We start from the raw sequence: 24,694 nt of genomic DNA, 5'->3' as shown, positions 1-24,694 counted from the left end.
TCCCCAAGGCCAAATTAGGGAGCCTTGGGCCCTGGAGCAATTACACAGGAAGGCTCCCTCTTCTAGATTTCCTGGCTATAGCAACCTCGTTGTCCCTTTTTTTTTTGCCACCGCTATTCTTTCCTCCCTCTTTGGCATTTCCTTTCGGACCTCATTTGCCAATATCCTTTCCTCATGTTTTTCTGCTTTCCCTTTTTTTTTTCTTTTTTTTTTTAATCTTGCTTAAGATATAGCATTGAAAAGTGGAAAAAAAAAGGTAGTACATTTTCTTTTAAAAAGTGCTTTAGACCCCATTGTGTACGTAAATGTAGGGTATGGCTGTACACATTTCTCTTTTGGTGAGGCGGTCAGGGAGATTATACTGTCCCTTTAAGGGTTTCCTCATAAAAAATGAGAAGGGCTAGAAGATTCATAGTAACCCGAATGCATGGACAAATTTAGAGACTGTCCCTTGAAAAAATAAAAACACATCTGGTCACCCTATTAAAAAACAAGTATCCTTATTTATTTCAACATGAATAAAAATAGCTCTCAAAGGCTACGACTAATGAAGAACTGTCAGTTTAGTTTATATTATATGTTAGTCTTTCGTAAGAAAGGCAGCAAAAACATTTAACAGATCTTATGCGTACACTGTCGATATGTATATAATATATAGCATCACAACCAACAGATGATGTCTGTTGAACTGGATATAGCATCCTTCTGTCGAGTTAATGTGACCGAAAGCTTACAACGCAACTTGCCTTATTTTCTTTTTTAAGAAGTAAAACGAGATGCTGTGTCAGATGACTTTCAAATACCAACAAGTCGTTTCACATTAAGTCTGCCAAGTTACCTCTATTACCCAAATGATAACTCAAACCCTAGTGAATGGACATCAAAAAACAGCCATCTATCCACAGGATTTTCTAACAAATGTTTGGCACCATATGCACACAGAACATGATAACAAGTTTATGAACCTTTGCTTTTTGCTTATCAACTTCTTTCATCAGTAATTCTGCTCTGCTTCCTCTTGCTTGAGTTTCTAGTCCAGATGTTAATGAGATCATTTGTAGATGGTAACCATTTTACTAAACATGGTTCCTTTACACAGTCAATTAAGCTTGGGAGAGTAAAAAAAAAGAAGATCAAACCACCTGGAATCACGAAAACGTGGTTTCTTTTATAGTGTTTTTATTTTTATTTTTTTACAAAAAGCCAATATGAGACTATTTCATCCCTTTACCTAAAATAATAGTACAACCCATTCAGCAAAAAAGCTTTACTCATACAAAAAGAATCAATGAACATTGTTATTTTTTCACATGGATAAAACAATGGTCACTGGTCACTTCCTCTCCCATGAGATGCTTATCATTACGTAAACCTCCCATTCAACATCAAAAATAGGGATTAACTGAACAAAAGCCATGCAGTTGCTCTGCTGGTGGAGAATTTGGGCCTTTTTTTATATATTGTTTTCATAGGTCTGTATACTCCAGTTGATGACCGTTAAGTTATATGAGAATTATTAGCTTCTTCTACTTTGCTCTCGGAAGTCAGTTAATTAGTTAAATAAAAATACATATTTGTTAAAACGGAATTGCAGGAGTACTTGTGTAATAAAGAGGTACCAGGATTATTGGTGTAAGAATCTATACCGACACATTACCATTGCTTACGACAGCACCTAAGACAAGCAAAGAGAAAATGTAGTAGCATATAATCATGAATGGGATAAATGGAACCCCATCAAACATCATCCAATGCCATTACAGCAACACAAAAGAACAGTTGAATGTGGGCATATATTTCAGTGAATGCCATTCGACATACCTGTCTGGCCACTTTTCTGGCTTCCCAGTGAGGTTTGGAGTCTTCTACAGCTTTGCCAATTTTCTTCACCATCTCATCTAGTTTCAGAGTTGCTTCTGTAAGCACAGTCCGAAACTTCTGTCTGGCATCCTGAAAAAGAAAAAGAAATACTATAGCTGGGGCATGACAAACAAATTATATATTGATTCCAATGGCGGTACTTTGCTTGCCACTGACTGTTTACTTGAACCAGCCACTGGACCACAGAAGAGGCGAAAGGAAAACGTTGGTGCGTTAAGCTAGTTCCAGGCTCAAAGAATACAAATGTGTAAAATACGGCCTACCAAACACATGTGAGCATGCTGCAAATACAGTGTATTGGCTGTACAGTGTATACAAAAAAAACAAAAAACTGTCTGCACTAGTTGGCGATAAATACCGTATATAAAACATAATATAAATGATGAGGTTTTGCTTATATGAATTGGCCAAAGAAGAGGTGTTGTGCTGTCACTTCTCCTACTTTAATATACATTTCTTTGTTGAGGTTGTCTGGGATATTGGATTGTTCCTTTACAGAAAAACCATGTTCCCTTTTAACATGGTAACTGAAAATTAACATAACTGAATAATTTCCTGAGGCAAGAGTCTGATTAAACAGGAATGGGTAGAGTAGAAAGAACCGATGAGCATGGAATGTTTACAGGGTCACCATTCTATTGAAACAAGTATATATCATACACATCATGTATAAATGCCTCTATATTCCACCAGACATTAAGGACACAGTAGTTCAGACACAAGGAATGCATCCACTGGGCAGGTTAACAGCTCAACAGGCATATTATCAGAAGACAGCAGACAAGGGTTTGCAAGCGATCGCATTGACCACAATTATTTGTCCCATTTACTTCTCATACATGATAACTTGGCAAAGCACTACACTCAACTGAAGAAGAGGATGCGTCGGACTCTCTGACAAATTGGTTAACCTCCTATAAGAAATAAATTTTAAGAATACTAATAACAGCCAACATGTAGGCGTCAGAAGACCGAGTATGGAAAGTCCCAGCCGCTTGAAGTTTCCCTTTCACTTCTCAAAAAGTGATTTATAAAACAAGACAATGATTTAGGATTTAAATATACCTTAAAATATCTGGAAAATCAGATTAGATTAGAATGTATTTTAATTATAAGTGATATGGGTCACCATTAAAACTGGAGTTCGTTTATTTTGTGCTTTGGGAAGGCAGTAAAAAAAATAGGCACTGTAGACTCTGAAACCCACTATATCCGCGTTATTAAAGTGAAAGTGCCATCATTGTACCCTCTGGGTGCATAATGTCAGGACTGGTCCTATAGAGGCATCTTTTCTTAAAGTTTCTGGTACTGGTTATGATGGGGTTAATGCTGTTAGCAGTCCTCTGATGTAGCTTTAGATTCGGTGACCATTGCAGGTGTCAGCTTGCCCATTGCTTCATGTTAACAGCAACTGTCATAAGCTTTTTTGGACTTAAATCCCAGGGATGCTTCATTTATACGTATTTTTCCATGCTTATGATTCGTTATCCATTCCTTTAAATATTAATTGCATGAAGCGGTTTTTAACGTACTTCAACTTTACAACTTGCCGTGGTTTGAAATTGTGAAACCGTGTCAATCTTTCTCAGAACAAAATTAAAAGTCCTTTTAAGTTTTGTCCTTTTCTGTATTTTCTGGTCCTTGAAATAAAATTATTGGACGTTGTAGATACATAGAAAGGGATACCAACTCACTTTCCCTGAGAGGTCTCCAGTGACCTCACCCCAGAGACCCCAGCAGAAGGCTTGCTATTCCTCAATACTTTATGAGCTCTATTCTGCAAAGTGAAATGCTGACCTGCGTGTCGTGCTTCTTACTTGGAAACTGCATTGGTCAGTTTGGGACATTCACTGGGCCAAAGATAGAGGATGTTCTGTCCCAGAAACAGGCAGTGACAGAACTTACCATTTGTAGTTAGCTGTCATCTAGGTTAATCAATCAAGGTTAATGTGGCTGTTATGGCACTTTGGTTTAGATTGTTGTGATCAGCCCTCAAGGGATGTAGAGACTGAAAAAGATTATTTTTTCCCAGTGTGTTAAAGATGCAATGTAACATCTGTTTTATACCTTATGTTATAAAGTGTTAGTCTCCCTACTTGGGGTCGTCATTTTAAGGCAAGAACTATAACTATGCAGCTCATTCAAAGAAGAGATCCTTTTTATCTTGTTTTCTATGATTGTAAAATGCAAATTTGTACCTACTACTTATTCTCCATATCTGCCAGCTGGGAAACTTAAATATATCACCACCAATTTTTAGTAATAAGCAGTTTAAAAAACATGTTAGTCACCGAAAAGTCAATGAGTTTGTTGGCTGGATGTTCACGTAGGAAATGCAAAGCAGTCATCATTTTTTAGTTAGACACAGTAATGCATTTAATGATGCCACGAAACAGAGAATTACATGAATAATCAAATCATGTTTATAAAAGTTAGGCATCTTATTAGCCCTGTAAACTTCAAAAGAAGCACTATGACAAAACCTGTGCCACAAAGTAGTTACCGCTGTGGTCGGATTAGAGCAATATTAACCCAACAATGCAAATCAAAGTAGTAATTGAGTGAAAATATACTGTACAGATCAGTCCATCCCTTCTATTCTGCTGAATTCCCCATTACTGTCTGAACCTTAGTATTTCTATAAAAAGCCCTGATGATGTCACAGTGGTGGCCACATGACCACAGAACAATCAACCGGACTCCATATTCCAAGGTTTTAAAGCACAGGGCATGACAAGGAATGGTTTTAGACAGATGAGTTGTCTAGGTTGTGTCACTGCAGTAGTCCATCCAGCATAAGCACTTAAAAATGTGCATTCTGTGGCTTTAGGAAACCCTCTATGGCGCTTGGGAGAGTTTCTGGGCGCATCTGCTGGAATCACTTACGTAGTTGGATAAACATATAAAGAACTAGCAGAATCATCCAGGTTGGTCAGGATCACCAACAATCGCAGGGCCATCCCAATTTATCACTGGGGCCGATCGTGTTTTTGGTGGCCTCTCTTGTGTACGTTCATGGAAGGTCAATAAAATAAGCATAGTTGGGGTAGGAAAAAACCCTCCCTACACTTATATGGGTGCCTATTGGCATATTCTTGGAAACATATTTGAAGAACTCAACCTAGCAGGAGCTAGACGTATATCCTATTTCCATATTTCACACCATTAGCTTCTTCTTGCAGATACTCCTTCAGAATGTTGTAGCTATTAGCATATCATATGACTGAACAAGAAGAAACATGCCCACGTGTATTTTTGAGAGCAGATGTAGTTTGTAATTTGTACTAAAACTCTGAAACATATGTTCACGTTTATGTTACAAGCTTGCATTTTAGTTAGAAGCAAGCATTACAGGAAAAGTGTGACACAATCGTTTCCTTTGGTGTAATGGTGTAATGCTGCAACCACATAAACCGTAGGACAATAACATACCATAAAACCACCCAGAGGACAGCTCTTCCTTTTTAATCATCAAACCAAAAATGATTCACGATCCAATCATCGTATATACTCATAAATAAAGTCTCTTCAAATAAATAGAAGAAATGCTTACAAGGCATAAAAAAGGAACATGCAATACTATTAACAACCTAAAATATACAAATGAAATACAATACACTTATTCACACCCTTGTTGGTCATGCAGTTAACTAGAAATACAAGACGAAGCTGGTGACACCCATGCTTGCATTCAAGTGTAAGTGCATTAAATTAAGATTTACTGAACTACCATACACTCGGCCTTCTCTTAGACATGCTTTTTAACTGATTTCCAGCAATATTCATCTTCCGTCTCTTACAACTGTGTCCTATCAATAGATACCCAACATTTGCATTTAAATAGGTTTTGAAGTCAATATAAAATCACCTAGTGAACAGTGGGGGGGCATCAAAATAGGGCATTATTGCTACTAGCTGGCTGGACCACCTACCAGTGTAAATGTAATACATACCAATAAAGAGGTAGTCCACAATACTTCTTTTAAATAAAATTATACAGGAATGCTCCTTTAAATAAGCCAAATGGGGCAGTTTGGACCAATGATCAACCATTATTGAAATATACAATATATTAATACAAAATATCATGTTTGTATTTGCAAGCATCAGACTACATGCTACACAGAAGAAGAAAAAACAGCATCTCTTTGCATACCTCAAGTTCAATCTCCCTTCGGTTGATGTCATCAGTAGACTGATTGAGCTTCTCAAGTTCTCCCTGGGAAAGAAACATGACGACATTAAAATGGGAACACAAAACAGCCCAATGCATAAAATCTGAGCTAGAAGATAATGAACATAAAATGAACACAATGGAGTGGTATGGTCCATAATTGTTATATAAATCACATTTCCTTGGTGAAGGAAGAGGAGGGAATTGCACCAAGTGTCTTGGTGTAAAATAGCGATTCCTTAATCTCAGCAGCCAAATGGCCTGGTTCTTAAAATTTTACTGCTGACACCAAACTTTTGTAAATTAATCTCTATTGAGGAGTATATAGATTAAATGCAAGATGGGTCCATGGTTACTGCTGTTAAGCAAGACCTTTACTATAGATTACCTTTTACTATGGGTATTAGGACTGTGCCTATGTATGAACGATTTTCCCTTTTGTTATAGAACATATGGTCTGTACTATTACCGTATTGGCTCGAATATAGGCTGCACTTTTTTCCCCCACTTTAAGTCTTTAAAGTGGTGGTGCGGCCTATATTCGGGGTCTAGCGCCCGACGCCCGGGACATGCAGTCCCGGGCGCCGGGCAGGCAGCGGGGTTAGGATACAGATCCCCCCGCAGCGGGGGAGGGCGCCGGCACGGAAGGTTGTCTAAGCGCATCGTGCGGACCGTCCGCACGATGCGTTTTACCTCTGCCCCCCCCCGGACTTACCGGAGCAGACTCCCGGGTGTCTTGCGGGGCCGGCGGGGGACAGCTACGCAATACGCGTATACAACTTCCGGTGCCGGCACATCCAGTGCCGGCACCGGAAGTTGTACTGCGTAGATGTCCCCCGCCAGCCCCGGGACAGTATCTCGGGGAGGGAGGACAGCGGCAGCGTATCGCGGGGAGGGAGGACAGCGGCAGCGTATCTCGGGGAGGGAGGACAGTGGCAGCATATCTCGGGGGGGGGGGGACAGAGTGGCAGCATGTTTTCTTGGTGCTTTTTTAAAGAAAAAAACTTTCTTTAAAAAAAGCACCAAACTTTTAGGGTGCGGCCTATATACGGGGGCGGCCTATATCCGAGCCAATACGGTATATACATTTATTTTACCCAAGAGTAAATAACGTAGTGAGAGTTCAGTTGCATCTATCCCACGCTGTGCTATTGTCTTCCTTTTAACCCGGAGCTCAAATATTGATTGCTAAGCAGAGGGATAAAAAAGGACAGAGGAATAGGTGAGGAAAGCAGAAAAGGGAACAGGAGGAGAAAGAGTTTAGGAGGACACAGAAAGGAAAACAAAGGAAGTGTTGAGGAAAGCACAGAAGGGAAAAGGCAGAGAGAGGAGCGGAAGGCAAAGGACAGCACAGAATGGAAAAGCTATGCAGAGGATAGAAAAGCAGCATAAAAGCACAGGAGAGGAAATCTAGGAGAGATGAGGAAAGGAAAGTAGGAAAGAGCTGAGGAGGGGTGAATAAAGAAAATAAGTTTGTGGGTTATTATGGCAGGGGTGTATAGAATCGGCGTTTGCATGGAACCTCTGTATAAATGTAGCACTGTCATCCAAAACAAATATATACATTTGTTAAACCATATAGTTTAGATGATGGTGTATGTAGATGAGATTATATGTTGCCCATTTTCCAGCTACATAGGTATGTAAGATTTTGTTCTAAATCTGGTGAATTCATGCCATCAAATGAAAGCTTATTCTCTCTGTATTGGAAGACTTAAATGTCTGCTGTGTGGCTCATCGTTCTGTTGTTTATCCTATCTCCCTGCCGTTTGAAATAAAACCTCGTGAAACATAAAACATCTGGGTTTTAATCTCGGATACACTTACTACATCTAAAAATAATATTTATGGTATCAATCCACTTCATAGCCTTAACACCAAACAATATTTTAACGTTAATATACACAATACTTTTAGGAGGTTTGTCATTGTTACACAAGACCCTTACTTTAAATTTATAGCTGGTCAGACAACTGTGAATTGGGGGACATGGGGTAGGGGTGCTGACATCTTATTTCTTCTACACACTGCACATTGTTTGCGCTCTAGAGTCTTTGGTGGGTTCCCAGGGAACCAGCACCATACCAGCCATCCTGCCAGACGGCAGAGAAGGAACATCTACTGCTGACATCCACTATAACATATCACTGACATGATATGTTTCCTGGAAACACAGTTAGTACAAAAACATTACAATACCCTATGGCAGGGGTGTCCAAGTTTTTTCTGCAGTGGGCCACTTCATCAGAATTGTATACGTGCGCGGGCCGCACTCATTTTTCACTGTGACAAAAAATATGGCCTTTAATAAAATATGCAGATTAAAATAAAGTAAATGACACAAAACCTTTACTCTTCCTCTCACTGATTTCTGGGCCTAGAAAGTTTTGCGACTACAAATTCAGGATTCCATAGATTTATTCTAGGGATGAACTAAAATGAAAATTCTGGACCAAAACATTCAGGGTTCACTTAGCCAAAACCGAAAATAACCCCCACCTTTAAAAATAATAATAAAAACTCACATTTTTAATAAAAGTAGGTAACACACAATTGGACAAAATTAGCAATATGACTTGGCAACCAGTAAATGCTGGCAACCCAGGCAACCAGTAAATGCTGGTACCTAGGCATGATGGGACTGTGCTCGCTGTGATTGCTGTTAGCAATCACACTCCTATCATGCCAAGTCAGCCAGTACATGCTGGTACAGGGTGGCTGTAAGTGATGTGCAGACCCCATACTGCTGGCAGCATCACTACACAAGGGGGGCAGCTAGCTAGGTTTCAGCATGTACTGGCTGACTTGGCATGATAGGAGTGTGATTGCTAACAGTAGTCACAGTCCCATCATGCCTAGGTTCCAGCACTTACACATCCATCCAGTAAATACTGGAACCTAGGCATTATGGGACTGTGATTGCTGTTAGCAATCACACTCCTATCATGCCAAGTCAGCCAGTACATGCTGGTACAGGGTGGCTGTAAGTGCAGACCCCATACTGCTGGCAGCATCAATACACAAGGGGGGGCAGCTGACCAGGTTTCAGCATGTACTGGCTGACTTGGCATGATAGGAGTGTGACTGCTAACAGCAATCACAGTCCCATCATGCCTAGGTTCCAGCACTTACACATCCATGCTATCACACACACACACACACACATTTATTCATATAATCATTCATTCACAGATTCATTCCCTCAATCACACACACTCATTCAAACACCCTCCCCACCTCCTTACCTGCAAGGCAGCTCCTCGATGCCGCTTACAGACTTCAGCAGGGGGCGCGGCCTCCCTCTGCCAAAGCACAGAGGAAGTAGGATGTCACGTGAACTCCGCTTCCTCTGTGTGCAGTCCAGAAGACCCTCCCACAAGTAAGTAGCAGGGCTTGAGGTGCGGCTCGCGTAAGATCGGTTGCCCTGGCTGCCGATCTTACGCGGGCCGCACCTCGAGGTCTCGCGGGCCGCATTTGGCCCGCGGGCCGCATGTTGGACGCCCCTGCCCTATGGGAAAATCGGACTTCTAATTGACACTCTTGGCAGTTTACTCAAAATGTGGGTCTGCAAGTGCGTTGATCATTTCAACTCCCAAAGATCACTATCCAATATGATAGGCCAACCCAGGTATGCTTCTTCTTAATGTTAGGGTTAGTTTGACCTGACATGAATCAAAATTAAATGTCACTGACTGGCTTAAGTATATGTGATATGTGACCTCCGCTACCAGAACTTCTGCCGGGGCTTCTATGGTGGAGCACCGGCATGACATAACCTTCCGGTGCTCCACCATAGAAGCCCTGGCGGAAGTGCCGGCAGCTGGGCTTGTCTATGCGTTCACCGGCCGGCCACAGTAGACACCAGGGAGTCTGGGGATGCATTGGTAAGTCTAGGAAGCACAGTGGGATAACAGGGGGGCAGAGTGGCACTTCTAGGGGGCGCAGGTGGGCATTTCTAGGGGGCATAATGCATATTTGGGGGGGTCAGAGTGGCATATTAGGGGGCATAAAGCATATCAGGGACTATAAAGCATATTAGGGAGGCAGAGTGGCATATCAGGGGTTATAAAGCATATCTGGGACAGAGTGGCATATCAGGGGTTATAAAGCATATCTGGGGGGGCAGAGGAAAATGTCTATAAGTAAGGTGCATTATGAATTATGGGGTGGGGCTTAAAATTGGTTTTCTGCTTGTATATAACATATGCTGACAAACTATATGTATTCATGTTAATTAGATAAAATACTGTTTTACCATTCCACTAATGTGTAATTTTTCTTTACAAATATTTTTATCTTTAAAATGGCACCAAACTTTAAGGGTGCAGCCTATATTTGAGCCAACACGGTAATTCACCAGTTATTTGTAATTCACCAAGCCATTTTCATAATAACTCCTTAGTAAAGAAGGTATTTTAAAAAAAAAAATGTTTTAATAAGAATTAGCATGTGCGCATGGATGAGTACATTCATTTGCTTCTGTTCCATTAGCCCATCTGGGAAGGCTCTCATGATCTGCATCCTAGAGGCTAGAAGCGTTTGTGACCCAAATCCTCTGCTACACATCCATTAAACTGCAATTGAATTCTCTCTCCACAAACTGGATATTCAATTGCATATTCCAGCAGTCGTGAGATCACTAGCATTGCTCCATTCTTGGAACTCAGAACTTGCCTTGGCGCCAAATGTTTCTAGATTATATACTGTTCCGGATAGTTAACTCCCTGTACATTTGCTTTAACAGTAAAGTGACCAGATGGCTTATTTAACAACCCATTGTGCTGAAGGGGAGAGTAACCTTGAAAGCAGTATCATTACAAGCCAACCCGAAAGCTGATCATTCATCTATGTATTTCATACTTAGCCACAAAGCACCCATCAGTAGCAGCCAACTTGTTAATTCTTTGAAGAATTGTTATTAGAAGAATTGTTGTTGTTTGTTTACAAGGCTGCCAACTTATACCATATTGCTGTACAATGAAAAGACAAAGCATGCAAAAATCAAGTCCAACTAAAATACTTAGTAACAGATGGGTTGCAGAGCTATGCTCAATAAAAAAAAAACATTGTCTAGAACAGAGATATTACCATCTGTTGTGGAAGTACCGTATTTGCTCGATTATAAGACGACCCTGATTATAAGACGACCCCCCAAAATCTGAATATTAACTTAGGAAAAAAAGAAAAAGCCTGAATATAAGACGACCCCAAAGGAAAAAAGTTTTACCAGTAAATGTTAATTCATGTAAACTATTTTTTTTAATAAAAGCTATGATTGAGAAAAAGATTTTTTTTGTTTTTATTTCTTGTATTTTCCAACCTGTCCCCCAGTTACGCACATCTGCCCCCAGGCTTGCCACTCCAATATGGCACTGTGGCCCATGATATGCCTTTTAACCCTCTATATGCCACTGTGCCCCATGGTATGCCTTTTGACCCCCTATGTGCCACTCTGCCTCCAGAAATGCCTTATACCCCTATATCCCATTCTGGCATTTAGGGGGTTAAAATGCATATTATGGGGCAGAGTGGCATATAGGGAGGTATAAGGCATTTCAGGAGGCAGAGTGGCATTAAGGGAGTTAAAAGGCATTGTATAGAGCACTCTGCCTCCAGAAATGCCTTATACCCCTATATGCCACTCTGCCATTTAGGGGGTTAAAAGGCATATTATGGGGCAGAGTGGCATATAGGGAGGTATAAGGCATTTCAGGAGGCTGAGTGCTCTATTAAATCCCCCCTTAACGCCACTCCAGAAATGCCCTATGCCCCCATTTAACACACACACACACCCTATACCACCATTTAACACACACACACACACACACACACACACACACCCCCTATACCCCCATTTAACTAACACACACACACTCTCCCCCCCCTCCCTCTCTCTCCCCCCCTTCCCTCTCTCTCTCTCCCCCCCCTCCCTCTCTCTCTCTCTCTCTCTCTCTCCCCCCCTCTCTCTCTCCCCCTCTCTCACCCCCCTTCCCCTGCTCTCCCCCCTCTCTTACCGATGCTTCCAGCCGGGGCAGCGGGTTGACGTCGCCTTCTGCTGCAGCCGGAAGGAGGTGTGGCTAGCAGCGGGGGTTTGTATGCGTCCGTCGCGTATACTTTCCCCGGCTGTCAGAGATCAAAGTTCCCCGCACCGGTGCGGGGAACTCTGATCTCTGACAGTCGGGGAAGGTCTATGCGACGGACGCAGACAACCCCCGCTGCTAGCCACACCTCCTTCCGGCTGCAGCGGACGTTGTCTACGCGGATCGCGTAGACGTCAACCCGCTGCCCCGGCAACACAGCAGGAAGCAAGGAAGCACCGGTAAGTGTGTGTATGATGGGGGGGGTGAAACAGGAGGATCCAGGTCCCCTGCAGCGGTGCGGGGGATCTGGATCTTAGTCTCCTAATCAGACCTCTATTTGAGGTCTGATTAGAAGACGACCCCGATTAGAAGACGAGGGGTATTTTTCAGAGCATTTGCTCTGAAAAAAACCTCGTCTTATAATCGAGCAAATACGGTATAACACTTCAGATGTTTAGCCAGCCAAATTCATTCATTCTTTTAGAAAAAAAAATACTGGTTTACACATCTCCCAATATTCTAAAACCATTCCCACCCAGGTCACCTGTAGGCACACTACATTAATCCCCCCCCCTTCCACATGTTGAATGTCGAGGCCTGCCTCACAATGTTTCTGCCTCTCTGTACTGCACATGACCATACCAAGGAACTCATCGGCCGCGGCTACCAGGAGCCTGCCCTTGTGGCATGAGGCCAGGATGGCCCAATGCCGTCGGTGGAAAACACCCCCATTTAAAAGGGTAAATGGGCAGGGACTGGGCCATGTCAGGACCTCGTTCCCACGACCTGGATGATTGGAGTGTTGACCCGGAGAACCGGCGCTTCTCCTGGAGTTCTCCAGGCCAAACCCGGAGAGTGCCCAGGCATGCACATCACATGTGAGAAAGATCCTCATTGCGGGACCGATGTCTTTATCAGGGGACAAAAGTGGCAGGCGTTTATATTGAACTGCGTGGGGCCTTATGAGTTTGACAACCAGTGGACACGGTTCCAAAATCAGCTACAGCGAAAAGATGAGCTGGCACTCCAGCATCGTGATAAAGATGGTTTTTACGACATCACAGAATCCAGACATTTTTTTGTAGCATACCTATGAGTAAACAGACTACTTGTCTCTGATAAGAATTTGCATGAATGTTGAAACTGGTTGTTTACATGTTTCAAGTAACAGCAGAGCAAGACAACAGAGATCACATGATGTTACAAGCACTCCTCTCCTGCCATAGTGTTGGGATGAAAACATGTATTATCTTTAAAAAGTGTCTTGTGTCCTTAAACTCTGGAAGACTAATCATGTTATTTGTATCAAGAATTTAAAGACATTTTCCTGAAATGTTTTGCAAACAGAAAAATGTCCTTCACTATCACAAACATTAAGAAATTACAGAATTGTACATTAGCATGGATTGTTTACATTAAGAATAAGATCTTCTGAAATAAGGCCCATTTAGTGTTTTTAGAAGACCATTTCCTGTAACACCGTCTGTGGGGGTTGTGGTGACTCTGTCTGGAATGTTAAATAAAACACAAAATGTGGATCTCATTACAGAAATTCTCTGCTCATATCTCCAGGGCGCCCTCTCATCCTATAACATGCAATCCTAAAATAACAATCTAGGATTGGGAGCTTTCTGTGAGTTTCTGCAGTTGGGGAGGCTCTGCTGCCAAATTTTAGGAAAAACAAAAATATTCCCTTTTACCGCATTTCACAATAGCCAGCAAAGAAAAAATATGCATATATGGATACGAACATAGCAGCATCAGTGTAGTACAACCATTAGAACATCTATATATACATAGAGGTAGGCAGCTTGACCCAAACCCATGTGCAGACCCCCCCCACATCCTCCACACGTAGATGCTAGGTCATATAAGAAGAACACCACAAAAGATCCACTGTAGGGAGAAGTGTACCATATTGCCCTTAACAGATTCCACACTTTTTTCTTAAATTTAGCAATCAGAAAACTTTCTTCTGTCACCTAGTAATCGGACCATTAACTAAGTTACCGTAAATCCAGATTGTATTTTTAAAAGCATCCAAAATTACGTAGGGTGACACATATGTTCCATATGAACTGACACCACAGTGAGATATCATAAATTAGACACTACAAATGGTTATAGACACATATTTCTAATTATAAATTATCTATGACAGTTTGGTCCAACTGTTTAACGTATTGGATCAAGTAGCATGTATTTTATACACACAAACTCACTGTACATATTAAAAGACAATTGTATACATTCAACTGTTACACACATTAGAGTATACCCTTAAAGGCCCATGGGTGCAAAGACCATTCCATTATCCTGTTCTCAGAGTAATGTAAGGAATGCTAAACCTTTGAACCCGTTGATAAATGTGAACTTTGATGTTCACCTAAACTATTATTATTATTCGGATTCAGGCACCTTGGTGTGGGCCTCTGTTTGTTTGGAGTTTCTGCACCTATTTCCTAGCAAATCTGATTCCTACCCTGACCTGTTTTGACTACTCTCTGTCTAGTAATATTGTATCCTGCCAACCTAACCTGTGCACCAAACCTGGCTATACCCAACTACCTACACCATGTACCAAAACGGACTCCGCCTGACTACCCAATTAGTATACAGCCCCCGGCATCGACTCACCATCTGTCCTGTGTACCTGACTCGGCATACCTGGGCTACCTGCCCCATATATTACCTGTGGCATCCCCTATCTACAGGTACTGGGCCCCACAACTCTGGCTTTGCTATGCCTAAACCCAGATATTAGCCACCACACTATTGGGATAATCAAAGTCCTGGGTCTCCTATGTCGGGGCTCAACCTCAAATCTTGTAAAATATTAGTATGACATGAGATTTCAATCTCCTGTTTAGATAAGACATTTGATAAAATCATATGGCCCTCAAGATGGTTTATAATGGTCCAAAATGTTTTTTTCTTATTGAGAACACCTATTCCCTCATTAGGGTATGTGACAGTGTTTAAAAACTATTCGCCTTTACCACACAAAGTTGTTATGTATAGAATGGATTGTGGTGCATGGTCTTATCACCAAAGAAAGCGGGAAAAAAAAAAATCAAAAAGGATATAGCAATAAGACCCATTTCACAATTATGTACAGAAAAACTAAATGACAAAAGGTCAAAACTGCATATCACCCTCAGAGGTGGAACGGTCAGTATTCTACATTGCTAAGCAAATTCCATGCCTGAGAGTTTTATCACTGAGGAAATACCATATTTCCTATAGGAGTATACACAACACTGCTTTGCCATTTCCTTCCACCCTCCACCACAAGGGAATTTGAGCAGAGCTAGAAAGCTAAAAAACTCTGAAGGACACTTCCATGAAATGATACCACATTTGTGAAATCAGTGGGAGCACCAAATGCACATGGGGTCTCATCAGACCCCTGAAGGCCTATCTTGAGCCACCACTAGAGAGAAATACCTCTCAGTAGCTGTGTTTGGCAACATTAAAAAAAAAAAAAAGGGTTCTATTCATTTCACATGAAACTAGGGCTTAAGTACTCCTTACACATTAAGATTCTATTTTTTTTAGCGTAACAATTCTAATTTTGGATACGGGAACTTGATATTACAAATTATTCCCACCTCTATATACTCGCATGATCCTAGCTACACAGGAGGACATTATCACTTCTCAAGAACTTGCGTGAATGTTAAATTGGCGGGGGCCACTTGGGAGCCATGTAGCCACCCACAACCCATGACTATAGACTACAGACCTGTCAACCCATACTAAAGTCTTCCAAATAAAAATAAATTGATAACAACCATTTGTCCTCTCTAGTCTGCACATTTTTCCTAATGTAAGGACCTTAATCAGCCCTTGGTCTTGCCTTAGAATCAGTTTGTGATGGGAGGCCGTTTAATTTACCCACCACCCTTTTAGTAAAACACAAGTTCCATACATTACAACTAAACATCTAATCCTCTAGTTTCTTCTTCTGACATTTCTCCTCCTATTGAAATAAACTTCCTTCTTGTACTTTGTGAAAATGGACCAAATATGAACCGGACAAACTTTTCATTTGGTTTTTGGTCCAATCGTTTTTGGACAACCAATTTTGTTCCCTCTATTAACACGGTCTCCCGGAGTGCTTCGGCAAATGGGCAGAGCCTCTGGGCACGCCCTCCTCTTCTTGGTTGAAAGAAAGAAAGAAAGAAGCTGTCCTTGTGGGAAGCGCTGTGCCTCCTCCTGTAAGTAATTCAAGAGGCAGGAATACTGCAGATGAATCAACAGAGAAAGAAGCGTTTCTACACACTCTTTCTCCACAAATCCATCTGCGTTATACTGGCCTCTTAGAGTACTTACACAAAAGGGAGGAGCCATGGCCCCTCCCCCACTGAAACAACAACATATCTCCTATTCCTTCAAAGGGGATGAGGTTTTCCCTATGGTGTGTGCAAAGCTCCACCCTACTGCAGAGCCAGGTAAGGGAGCAGGTAGTGCGGAGAAGAGGACCAAGAAAGAATACGAGGCAAAACAAGAAGCATACTTGTGGAAAAGGAGACCGAAGCGGTTGATGGAGAAGGTAGGGGGACACAGAGAAAGCACGACCAAGAAAGCAACAAAAAGCAAAACAACATCCAGAGCTTCCTGCTTCATTTTCATTTGTATTATTGAGGTCCCTCCTCATTTTTGGAAATCGGCAAATTTGGTTAAAATTCTTGCAAATTCAGTATAGGTTTAACTGTTTCTATCACATCTCACCTCTCTCTTTTTTCCGCCACCTCTTTCCTGTTAATTAGTATTCTGCAAACCATTAACCATTTAGTAGCCCACCTACCTAAAATGTTAATATCGTTCTGGAGATAAGGTCTCCAGAACCATACACACTACTCTGGGTGAGATTTGACCAGAGTTCTGCAGGGTGGTAGAACCAACTCCCTCTTCTCGCTATTAATGCCCCTAGCTATACAACTCAGCACCCTGCTTGCTTTTTCTGACCCTCTATTGCATTGCCTGTTTACCAAGTACAACGTGCAATAGGCCACCTTCTATTTTTCTCGAATCTTATTAAATATTACATGGAGTAATTAAAGAGCTTCCTACCTAGCAAACAGTTTATTACAGTGAAACACAACCTAATACCAATCATTATGAAAATAAAAATAGAGCAGCTGTAATTATACCACCCTAAATAAAATATAATGCATCATTCCAAACTAAAGGGAAAACAACTATACTGCAAAATGACTTGACGTGCAAGCAGGTTAAACCATATAGGGTTTTCATAGACAATATATACTTAAGTAAGACAGTACACAAGCATAAAATCCTTGTCAAATTAAAGTGGGTCAGACCTGTCCACAAGCAATGTCACAGAGTGATTTTTGCATTGTGGAAATGTATCAGTCAACAACTCCATCCTGCCTGTTCAGACAAATTCTCAGCCGGAAGGCATATAAGAGAATCACTGACTGCCTGAGTAGTTAAAAAAAAAAGCCAATGACGTGCAAGCGGCCGAAGGACTATGATACGGGCCGTGCTTGTGGATTGGACTCAAAGAAACAAAAAATAAAAAAGACACTGAAAGACTCTTGGATTTGTTGACACGTAGGGAATATTGGGGATATTTGGGAAGGTTTTGTCTTATTATCAGTCACACACCCCAACAGCATTTAAAAGCTGTTAACAGCTGTCAACTTCCTCCTGGGAGCTAGATCAATTCAGCTTATCTTCAGATCAGTCCTGTCTAAAGACTAATGAAACAAATAGACCAGAAGAACATCAATGAGGTCTGTGGTGCTGCCAAAGAACATACAATTGGCAGGAGCCTTTCTTATATTATACGACTACCGTCTCATCCTGTATGTGTGAGTCATTGCGGATACTTTAAAAGCCATTGTACATTGATAGAAATGGAGCTTTTAACTGAATTAAGCTAGGTTACTTTCTTGGCCACAAAAGAAAATCAGCAAAACCAAAAAGGCAATGCTGTTATAATTACCATTGACATTGAGTCCTTGCTTGAACTCCGCCCCCCCCCCATGCCCTAGCATGCAATTACGCCCTCTACCCCAACACCCAAAAGAAAATACTTGCTGCACTCTTAAGAATAGGAGTCAGCTGTCACAGGGCAGGGGAGGAACATAATACTATGCTGATCACATAGCAAATAAATGGTGCGGGTCCATCGAGCGACCCGACATTGACGAGGGTCGCGATCATTTAGGTGTTCAGGTGCCCTGGGCGCGCCACCCTCCTGCTGTGTCATCACACCCACACCCAAAGTCCCTTTGTTCCCTCCTTCCCAGTACCACACCTCCCTTTTCCTCCCTCATTATAGTTCAGGCATAGATCAAAAAAACAACACATGGAAACATAGCATTGCAGGCATAGATGAGTTTGCATGTAATTTTCAGTTCAGCATTGAAGATATAGATCAAATAAATAACGCATGGAAACCCTAAATTGCTGACCCAAAAGGCCAGCCCTGGCTCCCATATTGCACACACAGGACTTGCCCCAGCACCCAGATTGGACTCATAGCACTTGCCATCTTTATCCCACAAACAGCGCCATCATATTCCACAGATCCCTAGAGCTGATAAATAGGCCATCACAATTAGTGCATCACATAAGAATCTGGACTTCTAGAAACAAAAAGAAAGGAGGACTCTTTTCAGATGAGAGTACAATCTAACAAACAATACGTAATAATAATTACTAAGGCTTGTAGCGTTATGTCCCAAGAAAACTTTTCTTCTGTACTAATGCGTGTAATATGAAAGTGCTATTTAACAGAACAATGCAATCCTATACTGTGTAAAGATGGGTATTGGAGTCCATTTTGCATGAATTCAATTTTAAAAAATGTCCCCGGTTGCTCCCATATTCTTCATGCACACGTACTGTGAAATCCTCACCAAAAAGTCAACAGAAGTTAAACTTGTATGAGAAGAAATACTAGCTAAACATAACCTGATCTCAGTGGGAGTACTACAGCACATGTATGGCAGCATACTTAAGTACACTTCCTCCTTTCAGTGGATACAGCTAAGGAGATAGAAAATGTGACTTTTGTCTTGTTACCTAATAAAACTTTATACACAGGAGTCCATGCAAAAATAGACCTCTACGTGCATTAACATATAAAAATGGTCCTAGAAATCAATTAAGTTAAACACATAGGGAAGCAAGCTGGCGATTAACGCAAAGCCACCGCAAAGGGAGTACGTAATATCTAGTGCCCAGAATTAAATTCATCTGAGCATGTGCATTACATACACTCACTGGCCACTTTATTAGGTATATCTTGCTAGTACTGGGTTGGACCTCCTTTTGCCTTCAGAAGTGCCTCATTCTCCGTGGCATACTTTCTACAAAGTGCTGGAAATATTCCTCAGAGATTTTGGTCCATATGTACATGATGGCATCGCGCAGTTGCTGCAGATTTGTCAGCTGCACATCCATGATGTGAATCTCTTATGTTCTATTGGATTGAGATCTAGTGACTGTGCCGGCCATTGGAGTACAGGGAACTCATTGTCATGTTCAAGAAACCAGTTGGAGATAATGTGAGCTTTGTGATATGGTGCATTATCCTGCCGGAAGTAGCTATCAGAAGATGGGTGTACTGTGGTCATAAAGGGATGGACATGGTCAGCAACAATACTCAGGTAGGCTGTCGCTTTTAAACAATGCTCAATTTGTACTAAGAGGCTCAAAGTTACTATTGCCTTTCTGTCATCTCGAACCAGTCTGCCCATTTTACTCTGACCTTTGACATCACCAAGCATTTCACCCACTTTTCATTGGATATTCTCTCTTTTTCGGACCATCTGTGAACCCTAGAGATGGTTCTCCGTGAAAATTCCAGTAGATCAACAACCATGCCACGTTCAAAGTCACTTAAATCACCTTTCTTCCCCATTCCGATGCTAGGTTTGAACTTCAGCTTCATGGTTAAGTTGTCTTAACCATGTCTACATGGCTAAGTGCACTGAGTTGCTGCCATGTAATTGGCAGATTAGCTATTTGTGTTAACAAGCAATTGAACAGGTGTACCTAATAAAGCGGCCAGTGAGTGTATATTGCATACAAACACACATATATTATGTCAATTTTGGGGGTGCCTTTATTTGCTTACAGTTTAACATGTTATTACACAGAGCAACGTAGAGTTTTAGTACGTACACAATACTTTACAAAGGATCTTTAAACTAAATACAATCAGAAGAGCTGCCCTCGTTGGTGACCGCTAATCACATTACGTTAACTAATAGGGGTTCACGCAAAGAGATTTGGATTAGCTGCTGTAACATGAAACATAACATCAAACCAACACTATTACGAACGAGAAACCAACATGGAGTTTTTCTATGCATTATACAAGGTAGGCATCAATGTTTCATCTCACAGTTTAGTAAATAAACCACTTAGTAAATAAGCAGTAGTAAGCTAGATCATCAAAGGTCCAGGAGCAAAGTCATAATGGTGATTTTGATAATAAAAACGGAAGCAAATGTTTGTTGTATTCCATTGCATAAAAGTTTGTATAACAATTATGGCAAATATTAACCGTACAATTTATAACTAGAACATTTTGTAATCATTGACTTCCAGGTAAGAGACGATTAGTTTTTGTGGAGCATAAAGTTAAAACATAACCAGCCCCATGTGTCCTGTTTTCAAGAATTTTTGAACTCCTGTCCACGAGAACAACATTCAGGATTAATATTTAGAATATTGTTCGGAGAAATCTTAAACTGCACATTTAAGAAGAATCTGGCAGGATCATGGTCTTCTCCTTGTTTGCAAACTCTTTGTTCTAGAACTAGAGGGAAGAATGCAATTATGCGAAGGAGTCATAAATGCATTGGGTCGTAGCTCGGCAGATATACCGTATTAACAGAAGCTTACAATCAATATAACACGGGTTCCTAAACACAGTTTATGTCTGTTCTCATATTTATAACAGGCTACAACCCACTTTGTTATCTTTTATTTATATAGCGCCAACAATTTACACGACGCTTCTAATACATATATTCAAGGGGAATGACAAGACTAAAATTGATGGACTAAGACAAATCGATACATTAGGTGGTGAGAGCCCTGCCAGCAAGATTATGATTTTGAGGGAATGGGGTGACAAACATAAGGAACAGAGAAAGGTGAGAGGTTGTGAGGTGGTTGTATCAGTGACAGGGAAGTTCTGGCCACTAAGGTGGTGCAGCTTCTCTAAAGAAGTGGGTTTTGAGATGTTTCTGGAATGTTGAAGGTTTGGTGGAAGTTGGTTCCAGAGATATGGGGCAGCACGTGTGAAGTCACGTAGACAGGAAAAGGTGATAAACGAGGAAGAAAGCTTTAGAACATGAGAAGAATGTAAAGATCAAGTAAGTATTTTTTTTATGAAGGCAGAAATGTATGGAGGAGCAGTGTTCTCCCATACTCCTCTGGACATTCTAGATACTGGTTCAGGAACATACAGTCGAGGATCATCAGTTAGATTTGGTGAAATATGATGCAATTCAAGCAAACTCCAAGAAGAGGTTACACCCAAAGGACGCCTTGACACATAATGCCCTAATAAATGTACAAGAGCACAAAGATAGGGCCAGATTTTACACTTCACAAAAATGTTGGCCCAAAGTAGACCTCACTAAAATAGTCTGCTTTAAACATTATGCAATAAAAATAAAGTAGAATTTGTACTTCACAAATATCACTCTGGGTTTTCCAGGCAGATTTACTTTAGACATGTTTTAATAAGGAAAGAGGGAATAGATGACAATGTTCTTCATAAGACTAGTAGGATCTTCACATGACAAGCCACACCAAACCTGCAAGTTCCTCATCTGTTTTTTTACCCTATTCAAGAGGTGGATTAACCCTTTGAAAAAGACAGCACTGCATTGCTTCTCATCTCTGGCCCTCAAAAGGCCCTGACACAAAATCAAAATAATAGCGACGTAAACTCTCCCATTCTATCATAAACTCCTTCTTGACTGAAGAACAGGTTCCATAGAATAACATGAGAACTGAAGAGTCTGGCGATGTGAGATATGCATTTTACCTTTACACATCAAGGGTATAAAGTTATCAATGGTAATTTAGAATGATAAACACAGCTTCCCCAACAAAATCAAGAAACACAGTAGCCATAGCCTCTAGAATAGAACTGATGGAGCAATGTTCTATTGATCTCTAGCTATACATCCATATTATCCTAGCAAAATAGATAATAAAACATAGACCATACAACTGAGCTAGTTAACCAAAAATGACTTCTAGCAATATAGGAATGATTCACCTTATACATTCATTTTACACAGAGTCTTCGTAACAGCGATTCTCTCATATGGTGCGTCTAAGTACCACATCATCAAAATCCAAAGTAATGCAGCTTTCATCAGAAGACCTCATCTGAGAAAATTCCTTTCTGAAACCTAGCCTTCAACATCACCTTAAATAGTTTCATTATATATGATAATGCCATGGAATAATGTAAAATAATAAGGAGAGGGCTATCTGATAAAATGCCAACACACTATATTTCCCATATACAGTGCATGTATTGTGCCCATACATGTATTTCACCAGTGTTTTACACCTCATTGCCAGTATCCCTTATCCGCCAACAAAGTCGTACATGCTTTGTTGATGTTTATAACATGATACAAAAAGATAATTAAAAAAAAAGCCAGGACAAATGGGAAAAAAAACAGTTTCATTTTATTTACAAAAATTGCAGCTGCAGCATTATGACTTTATACAGTATTTTCTTCTAGAAAACTAAGATTTTACAAGATATAACAGAGAAATGTGCATCTTAAATACCACAAGCTTCAAAGGATGTCACATTTCCAACATCACTGCCACATACCCACACAATGTACCTGCTGATGTAATAGTCTATTATTATCCATTGTCCTCTACCTGCGTCTGGCACGCTGCAGCATGCATGGTTGGCCTTCAACTAAAGCATGCGAACACACAAACTATTCAACATACATTGTAATAAAACGCTCTATGTTCAATACAATTCATTTGCCTGTAAAGTAGATCCATCCGAAACCATAACATTCTGTGCTAGCTTTACTTACTGCAGTACCTTAAGACACAAAGGTACTACACCGCTGCATACTGCAAGGATGGATCATTTCTGGAGATTTTTGGAGCCAGATAGACATATACAGAGTCCAACCACAGACAGAGAAGAGTAACGGAGGCAGGGAAGGATCCGTAGAGTTTTATATAAAAAATACCCAAAAGTTAGAAGTTGTACCCCTGGGGAAAATCCTTTTTAGGAGTTGTTACACCTTGATGAACTGTCTTCTACAATACTCTCCACCACCAAAGAGATAACAATGACAATCACTTGGCACAACACTGTATGCAGCATTGGCACAGACGCAAAATATACAGACAACACAAAACCCACAATCTATACTACTGTTTACAGCACATGCTATAGTGTTCTTCTCTTATTAGATTCAATATTGGATACTCATTATATAAATTAAATATGTATGTATTATATTTTCTTCTGAGCATGTTAATTTTGTTTTGTTTTTAAGAATATTAGAATACAAATATAATATACTGTAATAATGTATTAAGATGAACTGCATTCAGGAAAACATTCAGGTTTGTGCTATGGCTCTGTTGTCCTTAACCCTTTCCTGGTTGGCGTGTTTCCTCTGAGCCATTACTCTAAAGCAGTAAGACATGATATTGCCAATGTGTATTAAAAATAGCCCATATCCCTTTGATAAGCAATACTGAGCTGTTGTAGCAAGATATCTAGAGCCCTGTCCTAATTAAAGGGGCAAACCCAGACACACCTCCTCCCTTCCAGACAGAACAACCCTGCCAATATGCCCCAAAATGCAGAGCAGTGTTGTATGGAATACCTGTATTCTGGGGTCCACTTCTTCCTCTTCTTCTTCTTGATGCTGGACATTATCTTGAACCTTGCTCCTTTTTGCTATGGTTTCCATTGTGATGCATGCATATATATATATATATAGCTATGACTGCAGCTGGTGATCAGTGGATGGAGAACAAAAGGCAGTCTGCTATGATCAGTCACTGCTCCCCTCTTTTCCCCTGCAAGGCTCCTTGGTCACATTCACAGCCAGCCTGTCTTACAGAGCCCCCTCTGCAAGCACACTGCATGGACTGCAGGGAATCAGACCAGCAGTGAACACAGAGGGCAAGCAATCTGCCTGGAAATGGGAACAAGCAGCTAGGGGTGGAAATCATAAGTCTCCACCCTTCTTAGCTGTCACTGGAAGGAGGGAGGGAGAGATCAGCTTGGGCTTGATTAGGATGTGCATGAGGTTATTGCAGGGAGAATGTGGCTGCTTTAAGAAACTAATGGCTCTTGCAGCCATCAGGGTTATTTGGAGGAACTTCACTTGGGGAATTTATAGTTAACCCTTTTCTCAGCCTGGCAGCACTCAAAATGTTATTTGATTTATGGTTGTTTCCTTTTTAGGTTGTTATTATTATAGTTATTCTTACGTTTTCTTTATATTCTAAATATATCCCATTGTACAGTGCTATGGAATATGATGGCGCAATA

At 40.9% G+C, this 24,694-nt stretch overlaps 1 protein-coding gene across 1 annotated transcript in view; it reads right to left on the bottom strand.

Moving 5' to 3' along the window:
- The window catches only part of SH3BP5 (SH3 domain binding protein 5), a 39,667-nt gene extending 15,320 nt beyond the window's left edge, over positions 1-24,347 (bottom strand). Inside the window, exons 1-3 of the mRNA XM_053466707.1 lie at positions 24,021-24,347; positions 6,038-6,100; positions 1,822-1,950 (exon numbers count right to left, since the gene is read on the bottom strand). Coding sequence (XP_053322682.1) covers positions 1,822-1,950; positions 6,038-6,100; positions 24,021-24,107 — 279 coding nt within the window. The 5' untranslated portion in view covers positions 24,108-24,347. The remainder of the gene's footprint in view (positions 1-1,821; positions 1,951-6,037; positions 6,101-24,020) is intronic.
- Between the last annotated feature and the right edge of the window lie 347 nt (positions 24,348-24,694).

The sequence above is a fragment of the Spea bombifrons genome, chromosome 5 (genome assembly GCF_027358695.1).
Source record: "Spea bombifrons isolate aSpeBom1 chromosome 5, aSpeBom1.2.pri, whole genome shotgun sequence".
Classification (NCBI taxonomy): domain Eukaryota; kingdom Metazoa; phylum Chordata; class Amphibia; order Anura; family Pelobatidae; genus Spea; species Spea bombifrons.
This window is presented reverse-complemented; position numbering and strand designations above follow the sequence as displayed.